Genomic DNA, 19,921 nt, shown 5'->3' with positions numbered 1-19,921 from the left:
CAAGGAACTCATATCCATAATAATGCATTTATGTGTAGTACAGCTCAGGGACCCATGATGTAATTATGTTACCGTAATACCATTAACGGGTTTAAATCCACTTCAATAAGCAGAAATACAACATTTTACTCAATGTGCCATGTCATAGCTGACACCCCATTCTTTCTCCGGACATCTGTGAATGTTAATTCAGAGCAGATATTTAACCGAGTTTTTGGAAAATGTGGTCACATAAAAACCTGAGGGAGATTATACCGTAATTCCGTTACCAAAGTTGGCATTTACACAGTTCTTCCACTAAATTAGTTTTTGTACATATTTCAATGGAAATTGTTTGAAGTAGTCCTTCTGCATTTTAAAGTGAAACAACTGAATCAAAGAGTAATTCCGTTACTGTGGAATTCTCCCCCTATGGGTTTCCCAGGTGGTTTGTTTCAACCTGCAGTCGACTGACTGTCACATCCTCTCTTCCAGTCCAAGCACTAAACGACGTCCATGTAACGATGTGCGCTGAGAGTCGGGAAGTAAGTTCAGGGAGTGAGTGTTTTAATAAAATAAACGGAGCATAATATAAAACAAGTAACACGAACAACGCACAGACATGACACAGGAACAGAAACAATAACGCCCGGGGAAGGAACCAAAGGGAGTGGCATATAAAGGGAAGGTAATCAGGGAAATGATGGAGCCCAGGTGAGTCTGATGACGCGCAGGTGCGCGTAACGATGGTGACAGGTGTGCGCCATAAAGAGCAGGCTGGTGACCTAGAGGCCGGAGAGGGAGCACACGTGACAGTCCAACAGCTGTGTAAACGTACTGTGATGCTCAGCTCGGCTGTTGCATCCCGACTTCACACGCAACTACAAAGGAGGGAGCTAAACACAATCCGCTTTTTAAATCAACAACATGAGTTCTATGGATTCTGGAATGGATTCTGGAGTTCTCTTCAAAGACATGATATCCTTACTGTAATTATATAGGTCGAGCCTACAGTAACACTCCATCACAGAAGAGATCTGGTATCCATTGGCCCCGTTTGACTCAGCTTTGAACATCGATCATGAAACATACACGGAGCTCTGGGAGTGTCTGAGCCTCTTTTTCATCTAAAAATTAAGCTTTTATAGCTCTATGTAGCAATGTGGATCCATATTTTAACTAGCTATACTGCTACTGTCTGATGGTATACTGCTACTGTCTGATGGTATACTGCTGGTATTCTGCATTCTTCATCACTGATGAGTCATTTGACAGTTTGGAACTAGCATTCTGCATCTGGGGCCTATGACTGATTAACATGGATTGGGGCTAAGAGTTTGACTTTCTGGCCCCTGGTGAATGCTTGAGTGAAGCAGTGCGGCTGCATTTCCTGTCTGTCAAAATGTTCAATGGCTCATTTGAAACATGACCTCTGAGAATATATCTTAAAAGTCTGGGGACGATTCCCCGACTGCAATTAATCCAAGACGAAATTGCAAAACATGACCTGGCAGTTGCACGCTGAGACATTTATTATCATTATCTTCAAACTAATATTGTTGCTAGGAGCAGGAACAGTAGTAGTTATAGACCTGTAGTAGTTTAATGGATGACAGTTCATGAGTTTTTCCCAGAAAAAAAAGAGTCAGTCTGCTAAACATGCTGAGTCAGGCTACTCCTCCCTGAAACCAAAATGAAAAATGTAAAAGACAACCAGGCCTTGGCTATAGACTACAACTGAGCTCGAGGACCACTTTGGGGCTTCATCAGTTTCCAGCAAACATGCATGACAAACAAAAGGAGGAGTCGGTTGGATTGTCTCTGTCTCTCTCACTTTCTCTCTCTCTGTCTCTGTCTCTCTCGCTCTCTCCTGTTATCTTATTCTCATTCTACAGCACGATCGTAGAGTGGGATGAAGGATCACTTGGACCCAGAGCACCATTTGCTGGGGATCTAAAGGCAATTTGAAACCATCAAGATAATTTATCGTTCCATCAGGAATGGAGGTGATGCCGTTTCAAAGCTATCTCCCACTTCTTCTCCCACTTCTCCCCCTCTGTTCTCCCATGTTCCCTCTCATCCAAGCCCTTCCCATTTTAAGTGGAAACTACTATTGGTCCATATTTCATGGAGGATTTATATAGTATGTGTGTGTCGGGGGGGGGGGGGGGGATACGAGGTAGATCACACACCGTGGACTAATGTCATAATAACCCTAATCCTCTCTCTCTGCACTCTGCAGTCTCCTTTCCCTTCTGATAGGAAATGAACCAATTTACTCTGCCCCTCCTCGTCTAGCCAGTGGACAGGAGGACCACACGGCCGGGCACGGGCCGCCTTTAAATAAATAGAATCAGGAAAATCCTAGAATACCTTGGAGCAGAATGTCACAAACGGCCCATCAAGCCTCCCAGTTGGTCTACCGGAGCTCCAGCCAAGAGTGGGAGAAGAGTAGAAGAGGAGGGGTGGGCGGATTAGGTGGAGAAGGCAGAGAGATGCCAAATGTCTGGGTCAGGCAAAAATGACATGACAACTAGACTAAATGTAAATAAAGATAGCGGAGTTGTAATTCAATCTGGCAACACTGCCCTCTCCCAGACTGGAGCTAAGCTTATAAATCACAGCTCTAAACCTTCTTAAGAACACCCCAGCCACAAACACGGCAGCCGCTCCACAATTAGATTTTTTGTCAGCCGCTGGACTGGCCTCCGGAGCATGTCTCTCTCTCCGTCTCACACACACACACACACACACACACACAGCCGAGACAGGACTTATAAGGTCCAGCATCATTAAAAACACAGGGCTCATACACAGCATTAGTCAGTTTAAGGGGATATTGTAGCTCTTCACCACAACGTTAAATTAAACAAATCTACACAACGCAGGCTTGTAATCTGTTTTATGTTCAATTGTTAATGCCTATAAATCCAGGGAATAAACCAACTATCAAGACTAATCTAAACAGCGATATTACATGTAACAGCAGGTTTTTTTCAGGCAATCTGCACTTACCCGTCTCTTCATCGATGGCGAATCGTCCCAGTCCACTCCCATCCCGGATAGAGTACTGGATTGCCCCATCTCTACCATTGTCGTCATCCCGGGCCGTGACTTGGAGGACGGTGGTCCCGATGCGGGCGCTCTCCTTCACCGATCCCGTGAGGGCGAAGTGGGAGAAGTAAGGAGTGTAGAGGTTCTCGTTTACATCTACCACCTCTAGTTCCACGAAGGTGACAGACAGCAGAGAGACAGGTCTCCCTTTATCCTTGGCTCTCACCGTGAGGTTGTAGAACTGTTGCGTCTCATAGTCCAGCTCCTTGGTCAGACGGATGGCCCCGCTGGCCTTGTCCACCTCAAACTTCCCGTTGTAGTCATTGGCCAGGGAGTATCTAACCTGGCCACCCAGGCCAAGGTCTGGGTCCTGGGTCTCGAGCCAGGCCACCACGGTTCCCACTGGCAGGTCCTCCAGGGCCCGGGTATTGTAGACACTGGGGATGAATACTGGGGGGCAGTCATTAACGTCGTCTAGAGAGATCTTCAGAGTGGTGACTGAAAACTTCTGGTTCCCTTTCTCTGCACGGTCACGAGCCTCGATCTTCAAGTTGAAGTTGGAGACAAACTCCCTGTCCAGCTGGCCGGCAACATACACAATCCCGTTAGAGCTGTTGATGCCGAACTGGGTGGTGCTGGTCAGGACGGAGTAGACAATTTCTCCATTAGGCCCCAGGTCTTTGTCAGTGGCCTCAACCTGAATGACATCAGTGCCGATGGCCATGTTTTCGGGAATGACGGTTCTATAGCCTCCCTCCTGCAGGAATTGAGGTGTATTGTCATTGGCATCTTCAATGTAGACGGTGAGCAGACTCCATGCGGTTTTCTGTGGCAGGCCCAGGTCGTAGATAGTGATGTTGAGGAGGTATCTATCTCTTTTTTCTCTGTCCATGGGCAGGAAGACGCTGATCAACCCACTCTCCATGTCAATGGTGAAACAGCTGTCTGTGTTTCCATCCGAGATGGCGTACAAAATCAAACCGTTAAAACCTGTGTCGCCGTCGTAGGCGTTGACCTTGAAGACACTGGACCCGACCTTGAGGTCCTCGCATACTGATATGTCTGCGGGAAAGGCCTTGTCAAACTGAGGTGTCTGTCTGTTGACGGAGAAAAGGTCAATGAATCCTTCCTCGATCTTGGGCTTGGTTCTAGCTTTGGACTTATTTAGTAATTTCTCAGCTAGCTTTTGGGCGACTCTGGTCTCCCTACAGTTGAAGTTCTTGGGCGGAGATTTCCCATGAACAATAGAGATGTTCACGAACATTGGATCGGAGAAGTTCTCTCCATCTGTGGCGGTTATTTTCAAACTGAAGATACCATTTTTAGGACTGGCAGTAGAGAGGGACCTCCGTAGGGTCAGGACCCCTGAGTCAGGGTTCAGGTCGAAGAATCCCCTCTCATTCCCTTCCAGGATCTTGTACTTCACCAGCTCTAGCTCATCTATGTCAATGGCAGACATGGTGGTTATCACCTCGTCGGTGGGGAAGTCCCGAGATACCACTCCCTGGCACGCCACTTTCTCGAATAAGGGTTGGTTGTCGTTCACATTCTCCAGATGGACAGTTACGTTGACTTCACTCTCTCGTCTGTAGGGGGAACCCCAGTCAGAGGCCCTGAGCACAAACACGTAGCTCTCAGACGAGGACTCAAAGTCCAGCTCCTGTGTGGTGGTGAGGATTCCAGAGAACTGGTTGATTTTGAAGGGCAGGGACTGAAGGCTGGCTATGCTGTATGTTATGTATCCATTCTCCCCGCTATCACCATCCACAGCGGACACTGTCAGAATGGTCGATCCCATGGGAACGCTCTCGTTGACAAACACCTCGTACGAAGACTGAGTGAAAGTTGGGGTGTTGTCGTTGGCGTCCTCGATGGAGACCCGAACTTTGACCCTCAGCTCGCTGTCCATCTCCACCACCTCGAGGTCAAACACGTCCTGGGTGACCTCCGTGAACCAGCGAGTTGTTGAGATCACGCCTGTTAAGGTGTTCATCCGGAAGTAGTAGGAGTCTGCCGAGGGGGTCAGGATATATTCAGCATCGTCTGGTTCAGGAGTGATTTTCACCACCTCTACGATCATGCCTGGGGGTGAGATTTCAAAGAGACTAATTTCGTACGACTCCTGTTTGAATTTGACTTCCACAGCCTGTGGTTTCTTCACCATGATGTGCACAACCCTGACCGCAGAAAACTTTTGTGGGACACCCTTGTCCTTGGCCTGAAGAGTGAGGTTATATCCATAAGGGAAGTTCTCCCAGTCCACTTGGTCAGATGCTTTGATAGCGAACTCATCGCCCTCTGACCTTTCCAGAGTAAACTGCTTCACAGGGTCTCCGGCTACTATAGACACAGACTCAATCTCTCCATTTAATCCCTTGTCCAGGTCTTCCACAGTGACCACTGCATACACAGGGTCCTTGTCCAACCACGAGGGGACATGGGTGACCACATTCATGACTGGCAGATGCTCGTTGACACGCTCTACATGCATAAAGAGCTTGGCTGTACTGCTCACACCGTTATTGCCATACAACTTCATCCCGCGGTCCACTGCCTGGATTTCTAGGTCGTATCGGTTCTGCTCCTCAATGTTCAGTTTCCCACTGAGGGAGACCACACCGCTAGTTGGGTGCACGGCGAACAGCTCCATTTTCTCCTTAAAGAAGTAGTAAAATTCCCCGTTGGAGCCGACGTCAGCGTCAGTGGCTGTAACTTGTGCTATGCTAGTCCTGAGGGGGGTACTTTCTGCTATGGTGACTGAGTATGTGGTGGGCGAGAATAAAGGTCGAAGGTCATTCATGTCCAGGACCTGGACCGTCACTTTGGTCCAGGTCTCCAGAACCTCCCCTTTGACAGAGGCTTTCACTGTCAGTAAGTAGCTATCCTGGATTTCTCGATTCAAGATGGCTGCGTTGCCACCTTTAGTCCTTATGCGTAAGAAGCAGAAATCTCCCAGCACGTACTCCTCTGCTTTAAAGAAGCCTTCTTCATCCCCAGAGGTGATCCTGTAGCGGATTTCCCAGGAGCGCTGGTCCAAGTGGATGCCCATTTTAACTTTACTGTTGGCGTAGGTGCGCGCCGCGGAGTTCTCGTAGACGGTGGCATGGTAGACAGGCTGAGTGAAGAGAAAGTGAGGGCCGTTGGCGGGGCCCAGGGGATGCCCCTGGGAGTCCTGGCAGCAGCAGTGGTGCGGCTGGGAGAGTAGCAGCAACAGGGCCAGGCAGACGAGAGGGGCACGCATGCCTATGTAGCCCCACTGGCCCATATTCACATCCATCCCATCATCACTCTTCCATCCTGCAACTAAAGAGAGGAGAGAGACATTAGCCATGGGGGAGACAGGGGGAGACTGGGGCAAAGGGGAAAAGGATTTACAACCACAAAAGACATGCCTCATATCCTGCAACTTGACCTTTGACCTCTAGGCCTAACATGCTACAAATTATCCATTTGATTGTGAAGATTGAGTGGATGGGGGAGGGGGAAGGAGATGATGGAATACATAGTAACCATGCAACCGTAGGAGGTATGACATCATTGTGTGTGGACTCTATGTGGACACTCAATTGCACGTTTCCGAAAAACCAGGAGGTTTGGTTCTAGAAGCAAAGAACAAAATAATTGCATGGCTAGTGGAAGGAGGAGTGCAGCATCACAAAAACACACACATACCAAAGAAAACATAACACTATTAGACTGCAGGAAAGCTGAAGTTAGAAACAGATCCCTCTATCATAATACTATTCTTGACCTACAAGAAAAACTGCAACAGTATGTCTCGAAAACATGTCATCTATCTTCATAAACAACAACCCAGATATGGCTCAAACTGGGAGTAAAATAGGCCTTCTGTTGTGTTTAGTTTCTTTAGGCCTTCTGTTGTGCTTAGTTTCTTTAGGCCTTCTGTTGTGCTTAGTTTCTTTAGGCATTCTGTTGTGTTTAGTTTCTTTAGGCATTATGTTGTGTTTAGTTTCTTTAGGCATTCTGTTGTGCTTAGTTTCTTTAGGCATTATGTTGTGTTTAGTTTCTTTAGGCATTCTGTTGTGTTTAGTTTCTTTAGGCCTTCTGTTGTGTTTAGTTTCTTTAGGCATTCTGTTGTGTTTAGTTTCTTTAGGCCTTCTGTTGTGTTTAGTTTCTTTAGGCATTATGTTGTGTTTAGTTTCGTTAGGCCTTCTGTTGTGCTTAGTTTCTTTAGGCATTATGTTGTGTTTAGTTTCGTTAGGCCTTCTGTTGTGCTTAGTTTCTTTAGGCCTTCTGTTGTGCTTAGTTTCTTTAGGCATTATGTTGTGTTTAGTTTCGTTAGGCCTTCTGTTGTGTTTAGTTTCTTTAGGCATTATGTTGTGTTTAGTTTCGTTAGGCCTTCTGTTGTGTTTAGTTTCTTTAGGCATTATGTTGTGTTTAGTTTCGTTAGGCCTTCTGTTGTGTTTAGTTTCTTTAGGCATTATGTTGTGTTTAGTTTCGTTAGGCCTTCTGTTGTGCTTAGTTTATGTTTTCTTGTCAGAAAAAGAACGAGCTATTCTGAAATAAGTGGCCACAAATATGCTCTAATCCGGGTACTGGGAGAAACCCTGATCCGGTAAATACCATGTTGGTCGAGATAGGAGCGCCACCACGGTCGGGGTTATGATGACTCAACGTTTTCCACCGCAGTGACTGCAGGGTGGACAGGAAGAGTCCACATGTCCGAGAGAACTTCGAATAAAATGCTGGATAAAGAGAACTGCCACACACCCACAAAACGCACACTCACATTGACGCACACACACACACACACACACACACACACACACATACTCTCTCCTTCAAAACACTCACTTTCAGCACTACGAGTCCCTCTACAATTCTATGACCTACAAAAACATCTGCTTTTTAACAGTGGCCAAACCACTCGGCTGAAACAATGAAAACCACCATCCAAAACCTACATTTAAATAAGACCCATAAGTCATTTAGGGAACAAAGATCCACAATCCACCCAACAGTGTGTGTCAAATCAAATGTATTGGTCACATACACATATTTGTGAGTGAGTGAGTGAGTGAGTGAGTGAGTGAGTACACATTTTACTACATCAAAAATCCACACAAGAATAGTAAACAAACTAAAACTCAGAGAAGTGTGTATGTGTATGTGTGTGTGTGTGTGTGTGTGTGTGTGTGTGTGTGTGTGTGTGTGTGTGCGTGTGCGTGTGTGTGTGCGCGTGCGTCTTGTAGGCTGGTTGGTATGCCTTTCACACAGCACAGCCTAGAGAAGCTTGGTGAACATCCCCAAGGATAAAGATGCTACTACATGAAGAGTCGTCAGTTCAAACACTCCTTCACTCTGAGATGCAGAGACTGGGAGAACGAGGGGTTAAAAAGGATGCAGGGAGGGAGGGAGTGAGAGAGAATTGAGAGAGAGAGGGTACAGAAAAGCACAAAGATTTTAAAGACTGAAATAGTCAGTGAAAGGGACAGGACGCAGTGAGAGGGAGCGTGGGTAGAGAGAGAGAAAGAAGATGGGGACTGTAATAGATACGGTGAGGGACAGAGAGCAAGAGAGAGAGAGAGAGAGAGAGAGAGAAGATGGGGACTGTAATAGATACGGTGAGAGACAGAGAGAGCAACAGAGAGAGAGAGAGAGAGAAAATAGACAGAGAACAAGACAGACAGAGAGAGAGAGAGAGAGAGAGAGAGAGAGAAGATGGGGACTGTAATAGATATGGTGAGAGACAGAGAGAGCAAGACAGCGAGAGAGAGAGAGAAAAAGAGACAGAGAATAAGACAGAGAGAGAAAGAGAGAGCTTGTTTTTTTCTTCTGGTTAGGCTAACTTGATAATCAAACAGCATGCTTAAAGCATCAGACATGCTCAGTACATATACATTATTTTATTAAAACACATAGGTTGTGTTTATATACACTACATGACCAAAAGTATGTAGACACCAGCTCGTCAAACATCTCATTCCAAAACCATGGGCATTAATATGGAGTTGGTCCTCCCTTCGCTGCTATAACAGCCTCCACTCTTCTGGGAAGGCTTTCCACGAGATGTTGGAGCATTGCTGCAGGGACTTGCTTCCATTCAGCCACAAGAGCATTAGTGAGGTCAGGCACTGATGTTGGGCAATTAGGCCCGGCTTGCAGTCGGCGTTCAAATTCTATCCAAAGGTGTTCGATGGGGTTGAGGTCAGAGCTCTTTGCAGGCCAGACAAGTTCTTCCACACGGGAGCATTGTCATGCTGAAACAGGAAGGGCCTTCACCAAAGTTGGAAGCACAGAATCATCTAGAATGTCACTGTATGCTGTAGCGTTAAGATTTCCCTTCACTGGAACTAAGGGGCCTAGCCCAAACCATGAAAAACACCCGCAGACCATTATTCCTCTTCCATCAAATTTTACAGTTGGCACTATGCATTCAGGCAGGCAGCATTTTCCTGGCATCCACCAAACCCAAATTTGTCCGTCGGACTGCCAGATGGTGAAGCGTGATTCATCTCTCCAGAGAACGTTTCCACTGCTCCAGAGTCGAATGGTGGCGAGCTTTTCACCACTCCAGTCAAAACTTGGCATTGCTCATGGTGATCTTAGGCTTGTGTACGGCCATGGAAACCCATTTCATGAAGCTACTGACAAACAGTTATTGTGCTGACGTTGCTTCCAGAGGCAGTTTGGAACTCAGTCGTGAGTTCCAAATGAGGACAGACGATTTTTATTCGCTACGCGTTTCAGCACTCGGTGGTCCCATTCTTTTAGCTTGTGAGGCCTACCACTTTGCGGTTGAGCCGTTGTTGCTCCCAGATGTTCCCACTTCACAATAACAGCACTTACAGTTGACAGGGGCAGCTCTAGCAGGGCAGAAATTTGATGAACTGACTTGGCATCCTATGACATTGCCAAGTTTAAAGTCATTGAGCTCTTCAGAAAGGCCATTCTGATCAATTTTATATGCCTGTCGGCAACGGATGTGGCTGAAATAGCCAAATCCACTAATTTGAAGTGGTTTCCACATAATTTTGCTTATATGTAGTGTATGAAAAAATAAAGGTTTTAAAATTTAGACCAATCGAAAAGACGACTCTTAGTCGACCAAGCATGGATGGATGCAAGCATACAGACTACTGTAGGCCTACACTAATTATGAGCTGAAGGTGCATGTGTGCACATTTACATATTGTTCATTGAACAAGTACACACACACACACACACACACACACACACACACACACACACACACACACACACACACACACACCTAAATCTGACTGTACCGATCGCCATTGAAGAAGTACACACACATACACACCTAAATCTGACTGTAACTATCGCCATTGAAGAAGTACACACACACACACATAAATCTGACTGTAACGATCGCCATTGAATAAGTACACACACACACACCTAAATCTGACTGTAACGATCGCCATTGAATAAGTACACACACACACACCTAAATCTGACTGTAACGATCGCCATTGAAGAAGTACACACACACACACACACATAAATCTGACTGTAAATATTTCCATTGAACACACCTGCTGGAAATCTCTCCAAGGGAACCATCACGCCCCGCATCAGTGATAGGATGGCACAGGGAACCATCACTCCCCGCATCAGTAATAGGATGGCACAGGGAACCATCACTCCCCGCATCAGTAATAGGATGGCACAGGGAACCATTACTCCCCGCATCAGTAATAGGATGGCACAGGGAACCATCACTCCCCGCATCAGTAATAGGATGGCACAGGGAACCATCACTCCCCGCATCAGTGATAGGATGGCACAGGGAACCATCACTCCCCGCATCAGTAATAGGATGGCACAGGGAACCATCACGCCCCGCATCAGTAATAGGATGGCACAGGGAACCATCACGCCCCGCATCAGTAATAGGATGGCACAGGGAACCATCACGCCCCGCATCAGTAATAGGATGGCACAGGGAACCATCACTCCGTGCATCAGTAATAGGATGGCACAGGGAACCATCACGCCCCGCATCAGTAATAGGATGGCACAGGGAACCATCACGCCCCGCATCAGTAATAGGATGGCACAGGGAACCATCACTCCCCGCATCAGTGATAGGATGGCACAGGGAACCATCACTCCCCGCATCAGTAATAGGATGGCACAGGGAACCATCACTCCGTGCATCAGTAATAGGATGGCACAGGGAACCATCACTCCCCACATCAGTGATAGGATGGCACAGGGAACCATCACTCCCCGCATCAGTGATAGGATGGCACAGGGAACCATCACTCCCCGCATCAGTGATGGATGGCACAGGGAACCATCACTCCCCGCATCAGTGATAGGATGGCACAGGGAACCATCACGCCCCGCATCAGTGATAGGATGGCACAGGGAACCATCACTCCCCACATCAGTGATAGGATGGCACAGGGAACCATCACTCCCCGCATCAGTAATAGGAGCCCTCAGATCTGTGACAGCGATTCTAATGACACTCTGACACTCCCCCCAAGGATCCTACATGCGACCCTGTGTGTGTGTGTGTGTGTGTGTGTGTGTGTGTGTGTGTGTGTGTGTGTGTGTGTGTGTGTGTGTGTGTGTGTGCGCGCTTGTGTGTGTGAATTTTGTGTTGAGTCTGTGTTGAGCCCTAAGGCAACAGAAGATGGCGTTCAAACTGAACTTGTTACAGTGCTTCCCTGGAACTGGTAATTGTTTTTACCTCAACGGTCAGGTTATGGTGCGTGTGTGTCTGTGTGCTGATTGTAATACCAGCAGACATAACAGTGGAGTTAGGGCTTGACTCACACAGGAGTTTGGCTGACCTGCTGGATCCAATGTGTGCATATTTGTGTGTGTGTGTGTGTGTGTGTGTGTGTGTGTGTGAGCGTGCGTACGTGTGTGTTTCCTACTGTTTGTCCTCTACCTGATACAACATATCACTTGTCTACCTAACCTAACTAGACGCCCAATGATAAATACATGCTTCACAGAGCACACTTCTCTTTATGTTAAGCTCAGCATCAAATCTGCAGTGTGTGTGTGTGTGTGTGTGTTTGTGTGTGTTTGTGTGTAAGACAAGAATGGAGAGAAGGGAAGGAGTGAGAGAATAAGAGAGAGGGGAGGAAGAAATAGGGGGAGTATGTGTGAGATGTAACTGCTGTTATATGAGCAACTGTGTGTGTGAATTAGGGCAGTCCCCAACTAAAGAAAATCTTGGTCTATCGAGAGTGGTTCTGTTCTTTCGACCAATTGATTGGACGAAATGTTTAAACTCATTTTTCCATATATAGACACCCTATGAGTTTGAATAATACCAACAACATATGCACTGAGCTTGTCTGATGCTTTAAGCACACTGTTTGATTGAATAATTAAGACACACAAATGACTCAAGAAAGAGCCTGATGGTCACACTGTGTTAAAAAAAAAATACAGTGAGTGCCTGTGTGACTGGTGCAAGTTGTCTCGCTCTCCTCCCTACTGCAGCGAAAAGTGACAACAGCGCAGGATGTGTTTACTGCGCTGTCCATGCTGAAGCTGCTACATTATTTCAGCCATTTAGTTTCTTACTTGTTTCTGACTCAAAAGTTTTGTTTCCGAAATCCCTAATTTGCCCTATTCCTTCATCCCTTGCTCTCTTTATGTGAAACATGTAAGAATCACATGCATGTGACCAATAGGGCCTGACCTATAGCCTATCATAAACACATCAATAAATTGGTTATAACAAACTCTGAACACAGTAATGTCGACAGCAAAATGGATGCGGAGGACGTGAAAAAGAAACTTGAAACGGGCAAATGTTTACTAGTTGCTCAGGAGGGAAAGGGGAAGCCAAATCTGTGGAAGACTTAATTGACTTAGTTGTGGAAACTACTGGAGATGAAGAAAAAGGAAGGTATAGGAGCACGCATTGGGTAAGTATTATGTGTGCCAAACAGTTGCTGTTAGATTACAATATTAGATTATTGTCTTACTATTTGTTGCAGTGAAAACAACACTAAATAAATAAGTGTACCAAAGAGTCTGTTCTCACAACAACAACAAAAATACAGTATATACAATACAAGTCAAAGGTTTGGACACACCTACTCATTCAAGGGTTTTTCTTTATTTGTACTACTTTCTACATTGTAGAATAACAGTGAAGACATCAAAACTATGAAATAACACATATGGAATCATGTAATAACCAAAAAAGTGTTAAATCAAAATATATTTTATATTTGAGATTACTCAAAGCACCCACTCTTTGTCTTGATGACAGCTTTGCACACTCTTGGCATTCTCTCATCCAGCTTCATGAGGTATTCACCTGGAATGCATTTCAATTAACAGGTGTGCCAAGTTAAATGTTTTTGTGGAATTTCATTCCTTCTTAATATGTTTCAGTTGTGTTGTGACAAGGTAGAGTTGGTATACAGAATATAGCCCTATTTGTTAAAATACCAAGTCCATATTATGGCAAGAACAGCCCAAATAAGCAAAGAGAAACGACAGTCCATCATTAATTTAAGACATGAAGGTCAATCAATTTTCAAGAACTTTGAAACATCAAGCACTATGATGAATCTGCCTTTCATGAGGACCGCCACAGGAAAGGAAGACTCAGAGTTACCTCTGCTGCAGAGGACACGTTCATTAAAGGTACCAGTCTCAGAAATTTCAGCCCAAATAAATTCTTCACAGAGATCAAGTAACAGACACATCTCAACATCAACTGTTCAGAGGAGAATGTGAATCAGGCTTTAATGGTTAAATTGCTACAAAGAAACCACTACTAAAGGACACCAATAAGAAGAAGAGACTTGCTTGGACCAAGAAACACGAGCAATGGACATTAGACCAGTGAAAATATGTCCTTTGGTCTAAAAGAGTGCAAATTTGAGATTTTTGGTTCCAACCGCCGTTACTTTGTGAGATGCGGAATAGGTGAATAGATGATCTCTACATGTGTGGCTCCCACAGTGAAGCATGGAGGAGAAGGTGTGATGGTGTGGGGGGGGGGGGGGTGCTTTGCTGGTGACATTGTCTGTGATTTACTTACAAATCAAGGCACACTTAACCTCTCAGCATTTGGAATTTTTGATGAAAAGCATGCCCAAATTAAGCGGCCTGCTACTCGGGCCCAGAAGATATGATATGCACATAACTGGTAGATATGGATAGAAAACACTCTACAGTTTCCAAAACTGTTACAATAGAGTCTGTGAGTATAACATAACTGATTTGACAGGCGAAAACCTGAGAATTCAACAGTCAACATTTCTTAGAAATGAGGGAGTAAGACCAGTCTGAATGAGTGGACCCTACCGTGTCGCAGAGCTTTGTCATGCGCAATCCTGAGAGAGTGCATTTCTAGCGTCCCACAAAATATTTGCATGAACATAACAAGATTCAACAACTGAGACATGAACTGAACAAGTTCCACAGACATGTGATTAACAGATATGGAATAATGTGTCCCTGAACAAAGAGGGGGGCAAAGTCAAAAGTAACAGTCAGTATCTGGTGTGGCCACCAGCTGCATTAAGTACTGCAGTTCATCTCCTCCTCATGGACAGCACCAGATTTGCCAGTTCTTGCTACTCTTCCACCAAGGCACCTGCAAGATCCCGGACATTTCTGGGGGGAATTGCCCTAGCCCTCACGCTCCGATCCAACAGGTCCCAGACGTGCTCAATGGGATTGAGATCTGAGCTCTTGCCTGGCCATGGCAGAACACTGACATTCCTGTCTTACAGGAAATCACTCACAGAACGAGCAGTATGGCTGGTGGCATTGTCATGCTGGAGGGTCATGTCAGGATGAGCCTGCAGGAAGGGTACCACATGAGGGAGGAGGATGTCTTCACTGCAACACACATAGTTCAGATTGCCTGCAATGACAACAAGCTCAGTCCGATGATGCTGTGACACACCACCCCAGACCATGACGGCCCTCCACCTCCAAATCGATCCCGCTCCAGAGTACAGGCCTCGGTGTAACGCTCAATCCTTCGATGATAAATGTGAATCCAACCATCACCCCTGGTGAGACAAAACCGCGACTTGTCAGTGAAGAGCACTTTTTGGCAGTCCTGTCTGGTCCAGTGGGTTTGTGCCCATAAACAACGTTTTTGTCGGTGAAGTCTGGTGAGAATCTGCCTTACAACAGGCCTACAAGCCCTCAGTCCAGCCTTTCTCAGCCTATTGCGGAAAGTCTGAGCACTGATGGAGGGATTGTGAGTTCCTGGTGTAACTCGGGCAGTTGTTGTTGCCATCCTGTACCTGTCCCGCAGGTGTGATGTTCGGATGTACCGATCCTGTGTGAGTGTTGTGACACGTGGTCTGCCACTGCGAGGGTGATCAGCTGTCCTTCCTGTCTCCCTGTAGCGCTGTCTTAGGCGTCTCACAGTACGGACATTGCAATGTATTGCCCTGGCCACATCTGCAGTCCTCATGTCTCCTTGCAGCATGCCTAAGGCACGGCCATGCAGATGAGCAGGGACCCTGGGCATCTTTCTTTGGTGTTTTTCAGTAGAAAGGCCTCTTTAGTGTCCTAAGTTTTCATAACTAGGAACTTAATTGCCTACCATCTGTAAGCTGTTAGTGTCTTAATGACCTTTCCACAGTTGCATGTTCATTAATTGTTAATGGTTAATTGAACAAGCATGGGAAAGTGTTTAAACCCTTTACAATGAATATCTGTGAAGTTATTTGAATTTTTACGAATTATCTTTGAAAGACAAGGTCCTGAAAAAGGGACAATTATTTTTTTGTTGAGTTTATATCTACAGAAATAAGACAAATCTGGCTTCCCTTTGCCCATTTGAGTGTTTGTTTAATAGCCTTCTGATTCCGTGAGAACCAAGCCTCATGAATGGCAAAATGGTGGATAAAGCCATTTTTAAGCTTTGCTCTGCTGTAATGAAGGCTTTATATTTGTTTTTCTGTTAGAACAGACTGGTATTACTTCTAATTTATTTAGTGTTTACACTGTTCCAAACAGGATAAAAATAATATTGTGATCTAACAGCACCTGTTTGTCACACATAATATGCACGCTGTCACGCCCTGACCATAGTTTGCTTTGTATGTTTATATGTTTTGTTTGGTCAGGTTGTGATCTGAGTGGGCATTCTATGTTGTATGTCTAGTTTGTCTGTTTCTGTGTTAGGCCTGATATGGTTCTCAATCAGAGGCAGGTGTTAGTCATTCTCTCTGATTGGGAACCATATTTAAGTAGCCTGTTTTGTCATTGTGGGTTGTGGGTGATTGTCTATGCTAGTTGCTTGTGTCAGCACAGTTCTTATAGCTTACCAGTCATTTTTCGTTTATTGTTTTGTATATTTTGTTCAAGTGTTCTCTGTTTATTAAATTCACGATGAACACATACGACGCTGCATTTTGGTCCTCTGATCCTTCCAACTACTCCTCCTCAGACGACGATCGTGACACACGCAGCTCTCGCTACTATACCCTTAATTTTCTTGATCTCCTTCTTATTGTTATTACAATTATTATTATGAACATCATTCTAATAATAAGTCATGGCGTTATCATTAGTAGGCTTCGTATAGCAGCCTTGTATAACCACCATCCAGCTGTAGGCCTCATTTATTTAGTGTTGTTTACACTTCCAAACAGGCAGAACATTTTTGGTTTCGTCTTAATATCGTATTTCAATATATAGGCTACTGTATCAATCAATCATTAATTTGTTCATGCCATCACACAGCGTACGAAACATTCATGCTTTGAAATGCAATCAAGCATTTTTGTTTTGAAATTAAATAACAAAGGAAGCTTTGAATAATTAGCCTAAATAATAAATAAACCACAATTCATAAATGCATGCAACTGTTTTTAGTCTGCTGTAATAAGGCTTTATATACAGTACCAGTCAAAAGTTTAGTCACACTTACTCATTCAAGGGTTTTCTGTATTTTTACTATTTTTAATAATAATAATGGTGAAGACATCTAAACTATATAAATAACACATATGGAATCATGTTGTAACCAAAAAAGTGTTATATATATTTTATAACAGGCTACACTGATAACTCCAGCTTGGTTCGCAAGTGTCTAAACCATACCATCTTAACCATCTTTGGTAGAGTGTCGCCAAAATACTTGAATTGAGGAAGTGTGATTATAATCATTAGGATATTTTAGGGATCCGCAGTAGACGTCCTAAATGCACCCCAGCCCTCAGATGTGAGCTAAACAGTGAACTTAATCTTCAGATGCGTTTTAAGGTTATGGATGTGAAAGTGAACTCATCGTTTCCAAACCTTTAGGCCGTGGCGGAGATCTTTGTGGGCTATACTCGGCCTTGTCTAAGGATGGTAAGTTGGTGGTTGAAGATATCCCTCTAGTGGTGTGGGGGCTGTGCTTTGGCAAAGTGGGTGGGGTTATATCCTTCCTGTTTGGCCCTGTCCGGGGGTGTCCTCGGATGGGGCCACAGTGTCTCCTGACCCCTCCTGTCTCAGCTTCCAGTATTTATGCTGCAGTAGTTTATGTGTCGGGGGGCTAGGGTCAGTTTGTTATATCTGGAGTATTTCTCCTGTCCTATTCGGTGTCATGTGTGAATTTAAGTGTGCTCTCTCTAATTCTCTCTTTCTCTCTTTCTTTCTCTCTCTCGGAGGACCTGAGCCCTAGGACCATGCCTCAGGACTACCTGACATGATGACTCCTTGCTGTCCCCAGTCCACCTGGCCGTGCTGCTTCTCCAGTTTCAACTGTTCTGCCTTATTATTATTTGACCATGCTGGTCATTTATGAACATTTGAACATCTTGGCCATGTTCTGTTATAATCTCCACCCGGCACAGCCAGAAGAGGACTGGCCACCCCACAAAGCTTTTTCCTAGCCACCGTGCATCTACACCTGCATTGCTTGCTGTTTGGGGTTTTAGGCTGGGTTTCTGTACAGCACTTTGAGATATCAGCTGATGTACGAAGGGCTATATAAATACATTTGATTTGATTTGATTTGCTTTGTGATCTATTAACAGAAATGGTTATATTAAATAGGCACACAATTTTTTACTGATGCATTTGGCAATATTCAATTAATACGCACAAAACATATGAACAAAAGCATTCACTGTGAAAGTTGATAGATGTAGGTCTTCATATATAGGCAATGCACAGCATATTGAATAAGTTATTGTTTTCTTGTTCAAACGGTGAACAACACCTGTCAAACTCAAACATTTCTCTCAAAACACAGGGATGTCAATTCGCACGGGACTAGTATTATTCACCTAGGAGATCACCAATAAACAGTGGGTTATTCTGGCTGGAATTGATACTCTCCTGCCATGTACAATTTACTGGAATGGCAGATTCGGATGGGACAAAAAATGACAGATTTGGTGTTTTGCGCTTGTGCACATAACTACATTAACCGACCACCCCTAGTAAAATTCCCATTCAAATAAGGCTTAAGGCAATGTTTGTTTCCTGCTCTCTGCTGCTGCAGCATTATGTTTTACATAACCATGTAGCATTACAGTATCACGTGTCTTAGAGTGATGGACTGTGTCATCCCCGTGGCCTACGCAGCGAATCAGACAGGCGTCTTCTGCACCATGAAAAAACAAATTGTCACTGCTCGACTAAAGAAATCCCGGTCAACCAACAGCCTATCGACCAAACAATCGACCAGTCGACTAAATGGGGTCAGGCCTAGTGTGAATGTATACGCCTACATTCCAGTGTCTGTCTCTATGCATATATAAGCACATCACACGAGGGAGAACAGAACAGAGCATCACCACAGAAAAACACCGTCCACAGAGAAGGTCCACTTACTGCCAGAGCTAAACACCCCCGTCATTAAAGGCTAATTCGCTTTATTTATCTGTGGCAAACATCAGCCATATCTCTCTCTACTCACTCCTCTTCTCCTTGAGACACCACTTTGGTCAGGGAGTCAGAACAGCCCACAACACAGCTGACATCGCAGCAGCCTGGCACAGATCTGTCTCCATAATGTACACCTAACGGGGAGGGATGCGTCTTGGCTTTTTGTGGGAAGACGAAGTGAATTCTCAGGCTCATTGTGCAGCGACAATCCCTGGAGGTGGAGACTTTCATTCTGCTTTTTTTTACGGCTGACATGCTGACAAAGCCGGGCGGACGGTGAGTGAAAACACACTAATGGGCCAGGGAGCACACAGAGAGAGTGACAAATATACACACACACACTCAAACAGTGTGAAAATAGACAAACACACAGATATACAACCTCAACTCACTGCAGGTAGAGAATGCATTCCCCCACAGGCAGCTGCACGCACACACACACACACACACACACACACACACACACACACACACACACACACACACACACACACACACACACACACACACACACACACACACACACAAACACAAACACAAACACACCCACACACACACACACAGAGAAAGAGTAAGAGGGAGTGAGAGAGAGAGAGAGAGGGCAGACAGAGAGAGAGAGAGAGAGAGAGAGAGAGAGAGAACGAGGCAGACAGAGAGAGCGAGAGAGATATATAGAGAGAGAGACACAATTACACCCAACAAAATCATGAGCAAACTAAAAGATAATCACTTGACACATTTGAAAGAATTAACAAAAAAAAAACAGAGCAAAATATAATAATATTTGGCCCTAAACAGAGAATACACAGTGGGAGAATAGCTGACCACTATGACTGGCACGAACTTAAGGAAAGCTTTGACTATGTACAGACTCAGTGAGCATAGCCTTGCTATTGAGAAAGGCCGCCGTAGGCAGATGAGGTGGAAACTGAGCTGCTCTTCCTAACCTCCTGCCAAATGTATGACCATATTAGAGACACATATTTCCCTCAAATTACACAGACCCACAAAGAATTAGAAAACAAATCCAATTTTGAAAACTCCCATATCTAATGGGTGAAATACC

The 19,921-nt window shown here is 45.0% G+C and overlaps 1 protein-coding gene across 3 annotated transcripts in view; it reads right to left on the bottom strand.

Moving 5' to 3' along the window:
- Window positions 1-19,921, bottom strand: part of LOC110507983 (protocadherin Fat 3) — a 323,288-nt gene that overhangs the window by 207,488 nt on the left and 95,879 nt on the right. For all 3 annotated transcript variants that reach the window (XM_090223874.1, XM_036965859.2, XM_036965861.2), the window contains exon 2: window positions 2,995-6,336. In XM_090223874.1, the coding sequence (XP_090080000.1) occupies window positions 2,995-6,310 (3,316 nt within the window). In that variant the 5' untranslated portion in view covers window positions 6,311-6,336. The remainder of the gene's footprint in view (window positions 1-2,994; window positions 6,337-19,921) is intronic.

This window comes from Oncorhynchus mykiss, chromosome 27 (assembly GCF_057628025.1).
Source record: "Oncorhynchus mykiss isolate SJ-2025 chromosome 27, ASM5762802v1, whole genome shotgun sequence".
In the NCBI taxonomy this organism is placed as follows: Eukaryota; Metazoa; Chordata; class Actinopteri; order Salmoniformes; family Salmonidae; genus Oncorhynchus; species Oncorhynchus mykiss.
Note: the sequence above shows the minus strand (reverse complement) of the source record. Positions and strands in the feature narration are given on the sequence as shown.